The following is a 14,955-nucleotide window of genomic DNA, read 5'->3' as shown; positions in this document are numbered from 1 at the left end:
CACTGAGTTCACAAACAATTAACATTCAACAAACATACATTACATTTAAAAAAGGGTTTGGCTTAATAATTCGTTAAAAAATTTTTAAAAGGAATAAGAAAAGACCCTAAACTCCATGTGCATCCTCTCGGGTTGGGATCTTAAGCCAGAAGAAAAAGGTTTTCAGAAAAATTTGCTTCTTCCTAGAATAATTCTATAAGCTACTCTCTGATTGGCCCTCAATTTAATAGACTCAATACAATTGGTTGCCTTGGGAATCAGGGCTTCCTCGGCTTTATAATAGAAAAAATTTAATAAAAGAAGTTTTTATACAGATATATGGGGTATTTATCTTAAATTGAATTCATAAATAAATCGTAACATATGATTTTAATAGATAATACATTTTGTTTTTATATGAGTTTTTTATACTCTTGATTTATCATGCTTTTTTAGATTATAATAAATATTTATACAGAAATAATAGCTATTTGTATTTCTACACATCGACTTCCTTTAGTATACATAATATATCCTTTATGAGTGAATTTTATATGATTCAACCGGTCATATGGGTTGATCGAATAATCAGCTGATTCATTCAGTATTGGTTCGGATAATTATCGATTATCCAAGATCGACTAATTCTTTTCAAAACGTAAACAAGTAACTCTAACCTCAATGTTCATGCATTTTATTTTATTTTTTTTTTGTAATCCGCCAATAATAATTATGCCGCTTTATAATTTTTTGATCTTACCAATGAGTTCTCATAATTATTAAATCACAATAATACATATTTTCTTATCGTTGTTGATAATGCTATTACTCCTAATCACTAATAATACTTGATTTGAGTTGATTTACTCTTTAGATAGGTCTAACCTTCTTTCCAATTTTATAGTTCTATTACATTTTATTGGCTCATTTAGAAATATTTGGTGGTTTCAAATTACCACGTGACACAAAACGCCCTCTGATTTCTGATTTAAAACGACAATTCGAGAATATAATATAAATTTTATGATCCAGTTGGTTTTGGATCAGAAATCATATATGTTACAAAGTCTGCTAATAACTCTACTGAGAATCTTACCTCCTAACAATTCAACAACATATACAACAATAAATAAATTCAATTCAAATACATACGCCTTACATCGGCCAATCTCCTTCTACACACAATACACAATATAAACTATCTCCTCCTCCATACATAATATAAATCTTTTTTCTAATCCACGCTCTGCCCTCAGGCCAGAAGCACATTTGAATGTTGGTGCAAAATCATTGCCAACCTAACAAACTGATAATTCTCCGACTTGCAGAGTATAACATATTTTCTCCCTCAACATAGAACAGTGACTTGTACATTTTCATTTCATTCTCTTGCAGAAATTGGGCTTTGTTTTCATGTAATGGATATTTTTAAAGATAATCTTTGGTAGGTTTTATCAACACGAACTTCTTATTCCTCTAATACATTGAGACTTGGGATTAATGCTTTTGGTGGTAACTATGCGGTTTGATCATTTGGCGGATAATTTTAATGATTTTCTTAATAGTTTATACATAAATAATAATAATATAATATTTCTATAATATCTCTACATGCAATTCACATTTATATGACACTTGATCTTCTTATTCGGGGTATCAACTTTGATGATTTAATAGGCATTGACTACTCTGGTTTTCGTAGTGTACAGCTGGTTTACGTTGGCTTCGGCTTGTCACTTGTCGCCATCTTGATGTTTCTTCCTGCTACATGAAGGTAAGTTGGCTTTTTAACATTAGAAGTTATTTATTCTCTTGTTTCATCAATAAGAAAGGTGTTAAAAAATGGTTTCTAAATTTTTTATTTCTTTATTTTCAGGTGTTGTTGTTCGAAGTGGATACTCGTCTGCGAAATAAGTGTGTTGCCTGGTGTTTGTTTGGTACGTATTTGTTGACAGGTAGATCCATGAATCCAAATATTATTGTTTATATTCTTATCGCTTATTGTCTCGATAATACGGTTTGAGATTAGAAATATTTTCCCACCAAGTTAAATTGGTTTGCTTTCTTCATACAACTGAACGGTATTACGTTCAGTTACGGCTGCTGTCCGGTTGTTATTTATAGATGAGGCTGTCCTTATGATGATTTATTCTTCATAAATATAAAGCCTCGGTATCTTGTATACCTTTTCAAACAATTCTTAGCTTCCTTAATGGTTATATATTTCAGTCCATTCTTTTTCCAATCATCTTGTAGTCTTAATGCATTTTTCCTCTCACTTTCATTTATATTCTTGGTTTCAGTTCGTTATAAATTAGTAGGCTCACAACAATAAACATTTTTATAATATTACCTTTCCCATCATCAATAATAGATTCTTTTAATAACAACAACATAATATTTTCTATCATACCTATAACGCAGTCCTTTATCCATATCACAGCCATAACAAATAGTATACAATACATCAGAACATTTATCATTCCTTTAACAATATAATCTCTCAACATATAATAGTCAGGTACTTTCACTCTCTTATTATAATTTCTTATTTCTTTTAATCTTCTTAAACACTGTTTATCCTTCATCAAACTCAATACGTAGTCCACTTTATTATTATCATCCATGCATGTTTCAATCGTAGTTTTCCTTTCAGTTCCGTTTTTATCCCTGTATGAATCCATATTAGTCCTTCCAGTAGCTCCAGTTTCATTCCATTTATTATGTCCATTTTGCCGGTCACATCGCTGATCTTCTGCTTTAAAGCGAATGTGCCGCGGATGCATGCCGTCGATCTCCGGTCCTCCATCCTGGTTTCGGTCCGGCGTCCTCCTCGGGCGTTTGAAACGTGCATGCGGCTGGTATCGTCGCGCGCGGTACTTCTTTTTCTTCCGCCTGACTTTCCGCCTCCGGGCCTTGCGGTGCATGCCTCTTTTCTCCTGTAGTCGGTCATGCAGTCGGTCGTCCGGTGTCTGCCTCGGGCGTTTCCGTCTCCGGGCCTTGCGGTGGGCGTTCCTCCGATCCTGCTTGTTGTCCTCCCGGTACTCACTGGTGTCTTCCTTCCCATCTTTGGTGTGCCTCGGTGTGGTCGATTGATGCGCGGGTGTAGGCTCGGTGCGCGGATGCTTGGTGGTGGTCCCTTGATGCGCGGGTGTGACGTTCAAAACGGGTTGATCGCATGTGGGCTCCATATTACATAATTCCTCTACTGTAACCTGGTGTTCCTCGGTGGCGGGTTGCTCTTCCTGCGGTGATGGTTCTTCAGTGGGAAATATAAGGCTCAAGAGGGATTGATGTTTACAGGGCGTTTCAAGTGCATGGCGGGCGGCGGTTTTGTGTGGTAGGCTGTCTTGTATGGGCTCCTGTGTGTCTGGTGGTGGGTCATTTGCATGTTGATTTTGTGTTGTCCTTGTTGTATGTGCTATTGTATAAGATGTATTTGTTTGGTTATGATTTTGTTTATTTTCGTCCTGTTTTGTGAAGGTTATTTTCCGTTTATTATTTCTATTCCAGTGATCTCTGTTATCATAATATGCCTCTTTGTGATGCTGTTTACTGTTTCGGTATTGAAACTTATTTCTATAATTATTATCAAATGATTGAACTCTGTTATTATTTTCAGTATACTTCGCTCTTTGCGCATTTGCTCTAGCATTTGCTATATGATTTTCATTATTACAATTTTTCCTGAAGCTGTTGCTATTATGATGAGGAGAATGATTTGAATCTCCTGTACGGTCATTTACCTGACTGGATTCAGAAGTGACGGATTGGATACAGTGTAAATGTTCCATTAATTCTTTGCAACTGGAAATCGAAGATACTGCTAGTGTCATGCGAACATTGTAAGGAAGCTTTTTTGTTAATATATTTGCTAGTGATGTGTCCGCCAAAGATTCGTCTAGTTGCGAATTCTTACACATCATCTTAGCTACGAATTCAGTATATGATTGTCTGCCTCTATTATCATATGTGCATGATATAATCTCTGATAGTGCGTCCATCTGTTTACGTTTACTCCAATACTGCTGCAGGAATTGGGAGATGAAGTCCTCCAGGCTGTTGATATCTCGCATCCGGCTCTGGAAAAACATCAGCGGCTCGCCGAGTAGTAGACTGGACAGTTGGAAACGCCATACTAACCAAGAGGTGGGTATCAGTTCCTGAATAGCTTTTATTTGATCTATGAATGGCCTGGGTTGCATATGACGGTAGGAATTATCAAATTTTCCAAGACTTTGAAAAAGTTGAGTGCCGTTTACTGCTTCATTCGGTGTATACTGCACTCGACTGACGGGATATTTTCCATACGTGTTTCTAATCTGGAGACTCGTTCTTCATTTGCGATCCATTTATCATTCATAATTTTCTTATGTGTATTCACTTCATCATACAATCCGGTTAGCTTCAACTGCTGTCCGCCTATAGCATTCTCCAATATGCTGTATCTCTCACTTGATTTTGCCCCCTCCTCCGCTAAATTTGCCATACATGCCTGCACGTTACTTTGTTCCTTGACTATTTCTACTATTTTCTTATTATTTTCCTCCACTTTCGACTCTATCTCGCCCTTATTTTCTAACACCTTTCCCATGACCGTTCCCATGATAGCGGTGCCCAGCTCCTTACCCAATACGTCCACCTGTTTTTCAACTTCCTTTGGTACGTCATCCAACCGTTCATTTATTTGACAGGTGACATCATCTAGACGAGTTTCTAGCTTTTTGATAACTGCAGATTGAGTATCTATTTTTGTATCTATTATATTTCTCACTTCCTCCCTGAAGCTAGAAAATTTTGCATCCATGGTTTTAATACCTTCTTGTACAGTCTTGGTAATATTTTCAGTGATAGTTTCACTATTTTTCTGCATAGCTTCCCGGTTTGCCTTCGCTTCGTTGTCCTGTCTTGCTAAGATTTGACTGAGCATGAGTTTGAGTTCGTTTGTAGAATCATTTGCCATAAGATTGGTAATGTAACCGACTGAAGAGTCTAATGTTGTATTGCGTTTTTCCAGGTTGGTGGCGGATGGCGGTTGACTGGCGATATCGGATGGCGATTGGGTGGCGGCATTCTCCGTTCCTTCGGCGACGCTTGGAGCGATCTGCGAGACGCCGGTACCGGGTTGGACGCCCTCACTCCCTCATCTCCCTCCGCCGGACTCTCATCGGAATTAATCGCATCGACGACGTTATCAATCTTCGTAGAAGACAATTGGGCTAAGTTTTGCGGGTCGAAACTGATGGAGCATATGCTGCCTCCCTCTCTCTCTCGTGGGGTCTCCGCTGCATCGTCCTGGGGCTGTTGATTTGCCGGTGTCGTGGCTACATAGTTTTGGGGATGTTCGCTGAAGTAGGAAATTTGCGAGTTAGCCGGCGACTGGTTCATGGTGACGTTATTATGGAATACTTCGAGTAAATAGCCAAGTGTGTTGCCAAGTCTCAGGAATATTAAAATGGATTCAGTGATAGTGCCTATTCTGGATAAAATTGTGTTGTGTTGAAGTTTCAAGTGTCATATACATATATTACAAAAAGACCTTCGAGTGCTACAGGTACGCTTATCAACATAGACAGATATGGCTTACAAATTACACTAATATAGTTCTTAAAATTTTAATTAGGGTCTTATCCTCCTGAATAACGATAGTATTATAATGCCTCAAATAACCTATAACCCTGGTCAGCATACAATGTCTAGATTCAAAAAATCAAAAATCAAATTTTTACTATAGACTTTTATGGAAATTTCCATCCAATTTTCTCTATTATGAGAATTATGTTATCAAACTCGTGTGATACAGTTTGTCTGTATTTATGCAGCTTGAAAAATTTTAATTTGAAGAGCAACTCAATTATTTTAGCCAGAAACTTACAATAGATCATCAGATATATCTTGTCGAAACAACTTCAGATTATGTTTCTTGCAGCTTTCAGTTTTATCAATAATTTCATTAATCATTGATAGTAAGATTGAGTAGGTAAGCTTTTCATCATGCTCCACTGGTTGGGTGCCATTGTGTGAAGTTGTGCTCCTGGGGGGTTATCTCTTATGATAGAGTCCCACGTTATGAAGCTATTGTGAGAAGTTGTGGATTGCAATTCCTTCACAGATAATACGATGTTTCTGGTATTTATAAGAGCAGTCTCTAAATTCCCTCTTTTGCGAATAAATTCACAAAAAATTAAGGCCTTCCGGCTCGCAAAATTACTGGGTTCAAACCTCAGCTCTAGCTCAGTGGTAGAAACATGAATTTTATAAGTACAAATAATCACCATAAGGTTCAAGGACCAGGTATTGATAATTCTTACCGCTGCTTCTATGAAGTTCTTGAAGAATACCAGTAAGGAAATTAAAAGAATATTTGATGACTGATTATCAGTAACCATGTACCACTAGAGAATAATCAGGACCAACTATAGTTGTTTCTAGTTGATTCTTAAAACGCTCGTCGTGAATACAAGTATTCACCAATATACCCTTTCAAAATTCCTTAGAACTTACAACGCCAGTTCTTGAAGCTCTCTGGATCCTTATATGATATAACTGGAACCTTATTAATATAATTTCTTAATATACTTGTTCTGGCTGATAAATGAATATCATCAAAGGATGATAAATATTGAGTGCTTTGAATAAGGTTAATATAATTGATTCAATAATTTTAAATGCTGCTAGATATTTGTTGGTACCAAAACAGCTCAAACTATATAACACGAGATGAGTTGGGATATAATAAAAAATTCTATAAGTTTGTATGCTGACATAAAACACAAAATATATTCCCATAAAAAAGATGTGCATAAAATATTCGATATAACTATAATTCACTTAAATAATCTACTTTTAAAATCTGAATAATTATCACAGGCTTTGCTAATATTCACAATAATGAATTTCAAATTCATAAATATATTATATTTAATACTGGTACTTAGACTTCCAATCAATACAAAATTCTACCAATAAAAACCTGTTCGGTCTATAAGTTTGATATGATATGTTTTGTTCAATAAACAAAATTAATATTTAATAAATTAATATTCAAACATGAGATCTCAGGGCTTTTAATATGAATTCGGGCAGTGCATGGAAGTAAGCTTCCTACATATAATAAATAAATTTATAAAATGTTCTTGTGAACTATGTGATATTGTTCAACACGTGGTGACTTTCTATTTTTATTCTAATTAATTGGAATAGCGCTTTTTTATTAATTATTACCCCACTGAACGTAGACAAATGAGCTCATTTGGTTTGACTTATCACTCACTGACTGAAGTTCTGGATGTTCTCGTGGATTGAATTAATTATTTCCAATAATTAATTAGGTAGGCTCCTTTTCGTCACTGCTGGGCTAACGTGTGATCCAGATTTTTATAAGTTTCTTTCGAATTAAAGCTATTTTTATGGGAATCTTTACAATTACGAACTCCTTGACAGCACTGAGTTCACAAACAATTAACATTCAACAAACATACATTACATTTAAAAAAGGGTTTGGCTTAATAATTCGTTAAAAAATTTTTAAAAGGAATAAGAAAAGACCCTAAACTCCATGTGCATCCTCTCGGGTTGGGATCTTAAGCCAGAAGAAAGAGGTTTTCAGAAAAATTTGCTTCTTCCTAGAATAATTCTATAAGCTACTCTCTGATTGGCCCTCAATTTAATAGACTCAATACAATTGGTTGCCTTGGGAATCAGGGCTTCCTCGGCTTTATAATAGAAAAAATTTAATAAAAGAAGTTTTTATACAGATATATGGGGTATTTATCTTAAATTGAATTCATAAATAAATCGTAACATACGATTTTAATAGATAATACATTTTGTTTTTATATGAGTTTTTTATACTCTTGATTTATCATGCTTTTTTAGATTATAATAAATATTTATACAGAAATAATAGTTATTTGTATTTCTACACATCGACTTCCTTTAGTATACATAATATATCCTTTATGAGTGAATTTTATATGATTCAACCGGTCATATGGGTTGATCGAATAATCAGCTGATTCATTCAGTATTGGTTCGGATAATTATCGATTTATCCAAGATCGACTAATTCTTTTCAAAACGCAAATATGATAATAATCTTCAAGGTAGATTTATTGAGTCTGAAATTAATTCACAGAGATCATGTTGGAGCAGATATTCCTTATAAAGATTTCGTTAAACTTTGTCATACAGTTTGGAATCATAAACCTCATAATTTTCTAACTATTATGACCGAGTGTGGAATTAATAGCGGCAAGTACCGAGATTCGCTCGATATGTTTCTTACCGTTCAGTAGAGATTAATTCTTTGTGCAGTCATGTTGTCATACAGCAGGAAGCTGAATAGAAAGGAGGTTGGTTTAATCGAAAAGATTAAGAAATTGAGAAAAGTAATTAGAGAGAAGCATAAAAGCTTAGTCAATTTTGAAAAGCGATCGGAGGAATATAATAGGAAAACGCTCTCCCCGTTGATAGAGCCCATAATTGAACTGGGAAAAAACAAATTCTCACACTCTGATGTAAAACCAAAAAAGGAACAAGTAAAAGAGGAGAGTATGGAAATTGATGATAATGAGGAGGGAGATGAACAGAGTTATGAGAGTTCAGCAGACAATTTTTTAAGCTCGACTAAATTTGAAAACAGTTTACTTGGATCTAGCAGAAACGACGATGTGCTGTCACAATATCTAAAAACGTTTCATGCGGAAAAACAGAATAATTCAATCAGTTATGGAATTTCATATAATTCTAAAGATGACGTGTATTATATTGGAAATCAGCAAGTAATATTTGTTGACGGTTATATAGATATTGATAGTGAAAGATTTCGATTAACACACGGTCTACTTGAGTTATTATTCAGTGCGAGACCAAACTCAAATCTTTATAATCAAAGAGATCTGGATAAGTATAAAAAAATCTTAACACTTACAGGTATACATTTAGATCGAAGAGGCTATGTTAAACGAAATCAGGGAATTAAATCGCAAATGATTCAAAAGTTATTTCCCAGTAAAAAAATTAGTAAAAAGAAGGGTTGGGGTTTATTGAAATTTGCAAAAAATAATTCTCATGATAGAATTTATCAATACTTTGATAATTTTGACGAATTAGTGGAAAGATTAAATTTACTCTATTCCTCAAAAGCTAGTGGGAACAGTGGGCATGATGTGGAAATTGCGAGTATAATTGAAGAGCTAAAAGAAGCAAAATTAATTGTTTAGTGTCACGATGACTCTACATCGATTCGGACGAATTGATACGGGTAGTGCTAGCGGAGCTAGTCTTACGTGTGATATTGACTCGATAACACAGAAGATAATCGAATCGATAAATCAGCAAGGAATCAGCGAAGCTGTGAAATTTTATTTAGATTCGCAAATAACCAAACTCGTTTCGGAAAATACAAAGAATATTGGAGTGAGCATAATTGAAAGAGAACATATTCTAAGCACGTTACAAAATTTCAGTGCTAATATCGATAAAGCTATTGGAGAGAGAACTCAAACTCTAGAGAGTGCTTTAGGAGAAGTGAAAACTTTAACAGACAGCTTTTCATCTCAGTTGCTCAGTATTAGCAACGATAAAGTTGATAAGGCTTATTTAGATGAAAAATTAAAAGCCGTATCAGATAAAATTAAGAATTTGGAGGTGCTGGACAGAAACTATCTCAATACTAAATTGAAACAACTTAGTACAGAAATTTTTACTAGAGTAAATGAAACACACCCATTGGGAATTGATAAGCAATATTTAGAATCTACTTTGCAGAAATTGATTAGTTCTTCATTAACAAAGGAAGAGTTTGAAAAACGATTATCTGAAATGGCGAGTGCAATAAAAGCTAATATTATGGAGGGTATTGAGCAGTTTATTACAAAAGATGCTATTGCTATTCTGATTAATCAAATTGCAGAAAAGTATGCAACTAAAAATGATATTGGAGATTTTATTAAGAAAAACGAGATGGCAGACGCTGTGAAAAGCGTTCGTGATGAAATAGCTGAGGCAATTAAAAATTCGGAAGAGGGTGCTGTCATGAGACTGCAATGTTCGGCCCCATTCATTGACTACCTAAGTTTATTTATCCACAGAGTGGCCCTGGACATTGTATCAAAATATGCCGAAGTGTCTTTCCATATGAATTGGATTGAGGCAAAGGATCATGGGCTTAACGAACATCAGGTAGTGCAAATTATTACAGAAAAAATGGATTTGGTCAAATATAAAGACTTTATATTGGCGCCGAAAACATAAAATCTTGAGTTGAGTGTGAGAGAGTGAACGTTTCAGTCTAGTCGAGTGTGATTGATTGTATAAACACACATGTGAGAGACAAAACCTATAGTTTCAGTCTAGACATTTTTGAGTATATCGATAAATCTTTTAAAGGATGTGAGAGACAAAACCTATAGTTTCAAATTTCAGTCTAGACCACCGTGATTGACATTTTTGAGTATATCGATAAATCTTTTAAAGGTTGAGTGAGACAACACCTATAGTTTCAAATTTCAGTCTAGACCACCGTGATTGACATTTTTGAGCATATCAATAAATCTTGAAAAAGGTTGTGTGAGTGAACTTCAACACCTATAGTTTTCACCCTAGACATTTTTGACTATATCGATAAATCTTGAAAAAGGTTGTGTGAAGTAACTTTAACGACTAAACACTTGTCACATAAATCGATTTTTTCATGTAACGGTTTTCGATGCAGGAGTTATTGGGGTTAGCAAGGGACCTCACAGGGAGCAGAGCAGATGTGAGGCACGCGCGAGCGAATGCACGTGTCACTTTACTCTAAAGAGGTGATATGTCCCATTATAAAACTTATACTAGATTCCTTCCTTTCGTAATGCTGCTGAGAAACGTTTCACTACTACAGTATAGGAACGATCGATCAAAATGGAACTTGATTCTTGTCTCCTTTCCTTTCGGAAAGGGTGCGGGAAAGAGATGTGACGAGTAAAAGAAGAAATGCTGGTTGTGAGAAGCGAGGGGAGCGTATAACATTAGTATAACATTCTTCCTTTACTCGGGCTTCGTAATAAAGAAGGGTGTGGGAAAGAGATAAGGATCAATTGAGCCTGTCATCGTAGTATATCATTGGAGCGAAATGGATTCACTTCAATCTGTCAGTATAGCATTAGATGTAGAAATATGAATTCACTTAATCTGACACCAAAGGAATTTCTCAAAGTGAGTATGGCATTAGAGCGAAATGCATTCACTTCAATCTGTCAGTATAGCATTAGATGTAGAAATATGAATTCACTTTAATTTGACAGTAGAGAATTTTTCCCTCTCAAAGAGATTTTTTCCCCACATCTTTAGGTTTCACCTCAATCTGTCAGTATAGCATTAGATGTAGAAATATGGATTCACTTTAATTTGACAGTAGAGAGAGGGAATTTTTCCTCCTAAAAGGGAAATTTTTTTTTCCCTCACCTGGAGAGAGAGAGAGAGAGAGAGATATCTTTCCCCCCTCACCTCCACTGGACAGGGGGAAGGGGAAATCTATTTTTAGAAAGAGAGAGAAAGATATATCTCCCTCTCTCTCTATCCCCCTCACACCAACTGGACAGGGGGAAGGGGAAATCTATTTTTAGAAAGAGAGAGAAAGATATATCTCCCTCTCTCTCTCTATCCCCCTCACCTCCACTGGACAGGGGGAAGGGGAAATCTATTTTTAGAACACCCCCCTCCCTACAGGCGGGGGGAAGGGGAGGAGGGATGGACGAGGGGGGAGAGGGGGGAGGGGGATTTCGAGCAAAAAAGTCAGTCCAATCTCTTGAACTCCCTCTACTAGTTCCAATCATAAATTGTTCCATCACGTGACTAGTGCAAAATGTTCCCATGGAACGCCATTTCAAAATCGTTGGTTCAAGCTTTTGGCGTGCACATAAAGTTGATTTACACTAGAATATGTCGTTTACTAGCTGCGTGAATGAAGAAAGGCTGTTTTACAAACCTACCGTCTAGAAAAGTGTAAATTTATTTTATTCTATTACTCTCAAATTTTCTATCGAGAAAAATTCATTTAATGAATGGTTATCAAACATCATTATTGGTTATGTATTCTATGCTACGCTATGGTAAACAAACTATCAGCGCATGCACAGAGAAGCAGGCAAACTACAATAATCGACCAATGAGAGCTCAGATAGTTGGAACCTGTTGGAACTGTACCAGGTCGGACAATTTACCACACTTCGACTGTGGGGCAGAAAGTTGGAACTGGAACAGGATTCTGGAACAGAATCTGTCAAAATTCCTCCCATGGAACGTGGAACTTTTTACTTGGTAAATTGTGAATCGGACAATTTACCACATTCCATGTACACAGAACGGGCCCATTTAACATTTTGTTAATAGCTTTGGTGTAAACGCAGCTTAAGTCAAGCTTTCTTGAATTCAAGCTTTGTTCAAAATGAATGTATTTGCAAACTTTGAGTCAATGATCACACTACTAGAAAAGTGATCAGTAAAACTTTTAAAAATATTCGATAATTCTAGTTATGTTATTTTGAGGAGGAAATAAATTCATTTTTTCATTAACTTACCCTGAGACAAGACAGGAAATACTCCAATCCTTTTCTTTCGAGGAATTTCTTACAGTTTTCGGCTGTTTCGTCGGTTACATTCCACATGGTCGACCAGGCCACTTCGAGGACATCATCGCATCTGGCACGCCGAAGTCTGTCATCGATTAGCGCTAGCATTTTCTGACAAAAAAATTAAATGAATTTGATAAATAATGAATCACTTTTGTTCCTTCTTAGTAATGTACGATAATAATCATTTATAGTAAGCCTTTTGAAATACTTATCCATATACATACACATTTTAGAGTGTACTTTATAATTTTGTTTTCATTTCACAGATCATGCCCACAAAATCTTCCCACTTTAGCCAGTAATGACATGAGGTACTACGTACGTGTATAAATCTACTAAGATGAGGTTCACGTTATAATGGCAGTGGAGAAATATATAGCAGAACAGTGTTGCCAATTCTCTGCCTTGCCACAGTCTTCTATTGAGGATAGCTGATACCGGAATATCTGATGCAATATTGACTGTTCATTCTTGTTTTAAATAATCAATTATATTTTATTCATCTTGAAATATATTTTTCAATAATTAAGTTCAATAATAATATTCATTATTCAGATTGATTATTCTGTTAATTATATTTCTACATTGATGGTTAACGATCTGAGAGCGTTGCGGAGCTAGAAAAGAATAGCGCTATCTGCTTTGTCGACTGATAGACAAGGATAGCAACAACAATATTGATCAAATACAGTACTGCTATTATAACGTAGACCTCACTATAGTGAGTCCCCCTGGCTGGAGAACTCGCTCATGAACTGTTGTTCAGATTTTGAAATCCGCATCTATATGAATCTATAGAGCTTCATATTTTACTCCATATGGGTAAATATGTCAGTATAATTAGTATAGTACAAACGTTTCCAGAGTTGTTGATCCATCTACCTCACACGCATTAGTCACACTTTTATGTCTAGTTTCCAATGAGAGATAATAATAAACATATTCTTGAAGTACTAAAGTTGTTTAGAATTACTCAGCTCTTCTTAGAAGGCAACTTTACTACATTAGCAGTAAATTCATAAATATACTAGAAAGTGAATTTCCACTTAATAATTTCCGAAATAATAAACACAGAAAAAGAGCCATAGAGGCATGGCTAAACTTGAATTATTTCCAATCGTTGACTTTTATACAATAATCAACTTCATATTATAAATTATATTTTCGAACACTTCATACGCTAAATTCAAGTTTATATATTACATCCCTGATTAAGCTGATTCACGACTCACACTGGCGCACAAGGAATCTTCCTTTTGCCGGTGTTTTTGCCTCACCTACTGTACTTATGCATGTGATCATAAATTGAATCTTCATTTTAAAACTATTGTTTGTAATGTAAAGGATATCATTTCGTTATTATATCCAATTAAATAAATGTATGTATCTTGATTTAAGTGCAGTAGCATATACTTATATTTATTTTTTGTAAAGCTTTTTTGTATTTTGTTTTTGGCAAATAAATTCATTCATATCATTCATTCATATCATTACTAGCTAGATGTTGTCTAACCAGAGATTCAAATATATGGTTGGAGAACATCTAGTCTTTTATCCAGTATGGATAACCACCATAATATCACCTTCACAATTACTTGGAAAAGAAAAAATATTCTCGAAGGTTTTCAAGAATATGCCACTTAGTAAACTGGCCCCTTAATTTCAAAATCCAGATTTCTTTTTCATTTTTTCTCATACCTTCTACCTGTTATGATGAGCCCAGAATCGACTCTGACTCTAAAAAGTTTTTCAAATCATTCATGACCTACGTTATTACACCCTCCCTCACCAGAATATTATTTTCATTCACTCACATCTATTGCTCCGAGTTCACCGAGCAATTTCTTCTGGGAGCCATCGACCTGACAAGCGAGAGAGTTGAGCAGATAGATGCCGATTCTCTGCACAAAGCCTTCCTGCTCCATGTCGGAAACTATGTGCAAAAGCATCGGCACCAGTCTCTCGTATTCGAACAACTGAAACCAAGAAAATATTCGTAAACAAATAATAAACTAGTAGTTCTGTGAACAGTAACCTCACGCAGTATTCTTATCCACATGTACCTGATTGAAACTATAGACCTTATGGAGATACAGCAATAGACTGGCTTCTCCACACATCTGTGTAATCACTTGTCAGCTGATTTATGATGAATAATTCTATAGTCTGATTTTTACTCTTATATTGGCGTATGAAGGAGGCTCCTTTTCCTTTTATATTATCCTTGAAATGCCAAATTTCCAAAAACCTTGTATATACGTCGACGCGCAATTAAAAAAGGAACATACATGTGAAATTTCATGAAAATCTATTACCGCCTTTAGCCGTAAATGCGCAACATATAAACATTCAAACATAT

The 14,955-nt window shown here is 35.4% G+C and overlaps 2 protein-coding genes across 3 annotated transcripts in view; both read right to left on the bottom strand.

Moving 5' to 3' along the window:
* LOC120352100 (protein zer-1 homolog) overlaps positions 1 to 14,715 on the bottom strand; it is a 33,260-nt gene extending 18,545 nt beyond the window's left edge. For both annotated transcript variants that reach the window (XM_039431787.1, XM_039431786.1), the window contains exons 1-2: positions 14,411 to 14,715; positions 12,543 to 12,704 (exon numbers count right to left, since the gene is read on the bottom strand). Coding sequence is in view for 1 of the 2 variants with exons in the window: in XM_039431786.1 (XP_039287720.1) it covers positions 12,543 to 12,704; positions 14,411 to 14,545 (297 nt within the window). In the remaining variant the exon portion in view is untranslated. The remainder of the gene's footprint in view (positions 1 to 12,542; positions 12,705 to 14,410) is intronic.
* Positions 2,157 to 4,061, bottom strand: LOC120352099. Its single transcript, XM_039431784.1, has 2 exons — positions 3,215 to 4,061; positions 2,157 to 3,066 (listed from the first exon to the last, which is right to left on the bottom strand). The coding sequence occupies exons 1-2, from the start codon at positions 4,053 to 4,055 to the stop codon at positions 2,573 to 2,575; spliced, it is 1,335 nt and encodes a 444-aa protein (XP_039287718.1). The 5' UTR covers positions 4,056 to 4,061; the 3' UTR covers positions 2,157 to 2,572.
* Positions 14,716 to 14,955: the final 240 nt, after the last annotated feature.

The sequence above is a fragment of the Nilaparvata lugens genome, chromosome 6 (assembly GCF_014356525.2).
Source record: "Nilaparvata lugens isolate BPH chromosome 6, ASM1435652v1, whole genome shotgun sequence".
NCBI classification, from domain to species: domain Eukaryota; kingdom Metazoa; phylum Arthropoda; class Insecta; order Hemiptera; family Delphacidae; genus Nilaparvata; species Nilaparvata lugens.
The sequence above is the reverse complement of the archived record's forward strand: the minus strand, read 5'-3'. Positions and strand labels throughout refer to the sequence as shown.

Coding starts and splice junctions, on each gene's coding strand:
- LOC120352099 (XM_039431784.1), bottom strand. CDS start 4,055: ATGCGAGATATCAACAGCCTGGAGGACTTCATCTCCCAATTCCTGCAG. Junction 3,067..3,214: donor ATCACCGCAGGAAGAGCAAC/CCGCCACCGAGG, acceptor GCATCAATCGAC/CACACCGAGGCACACCAAAG.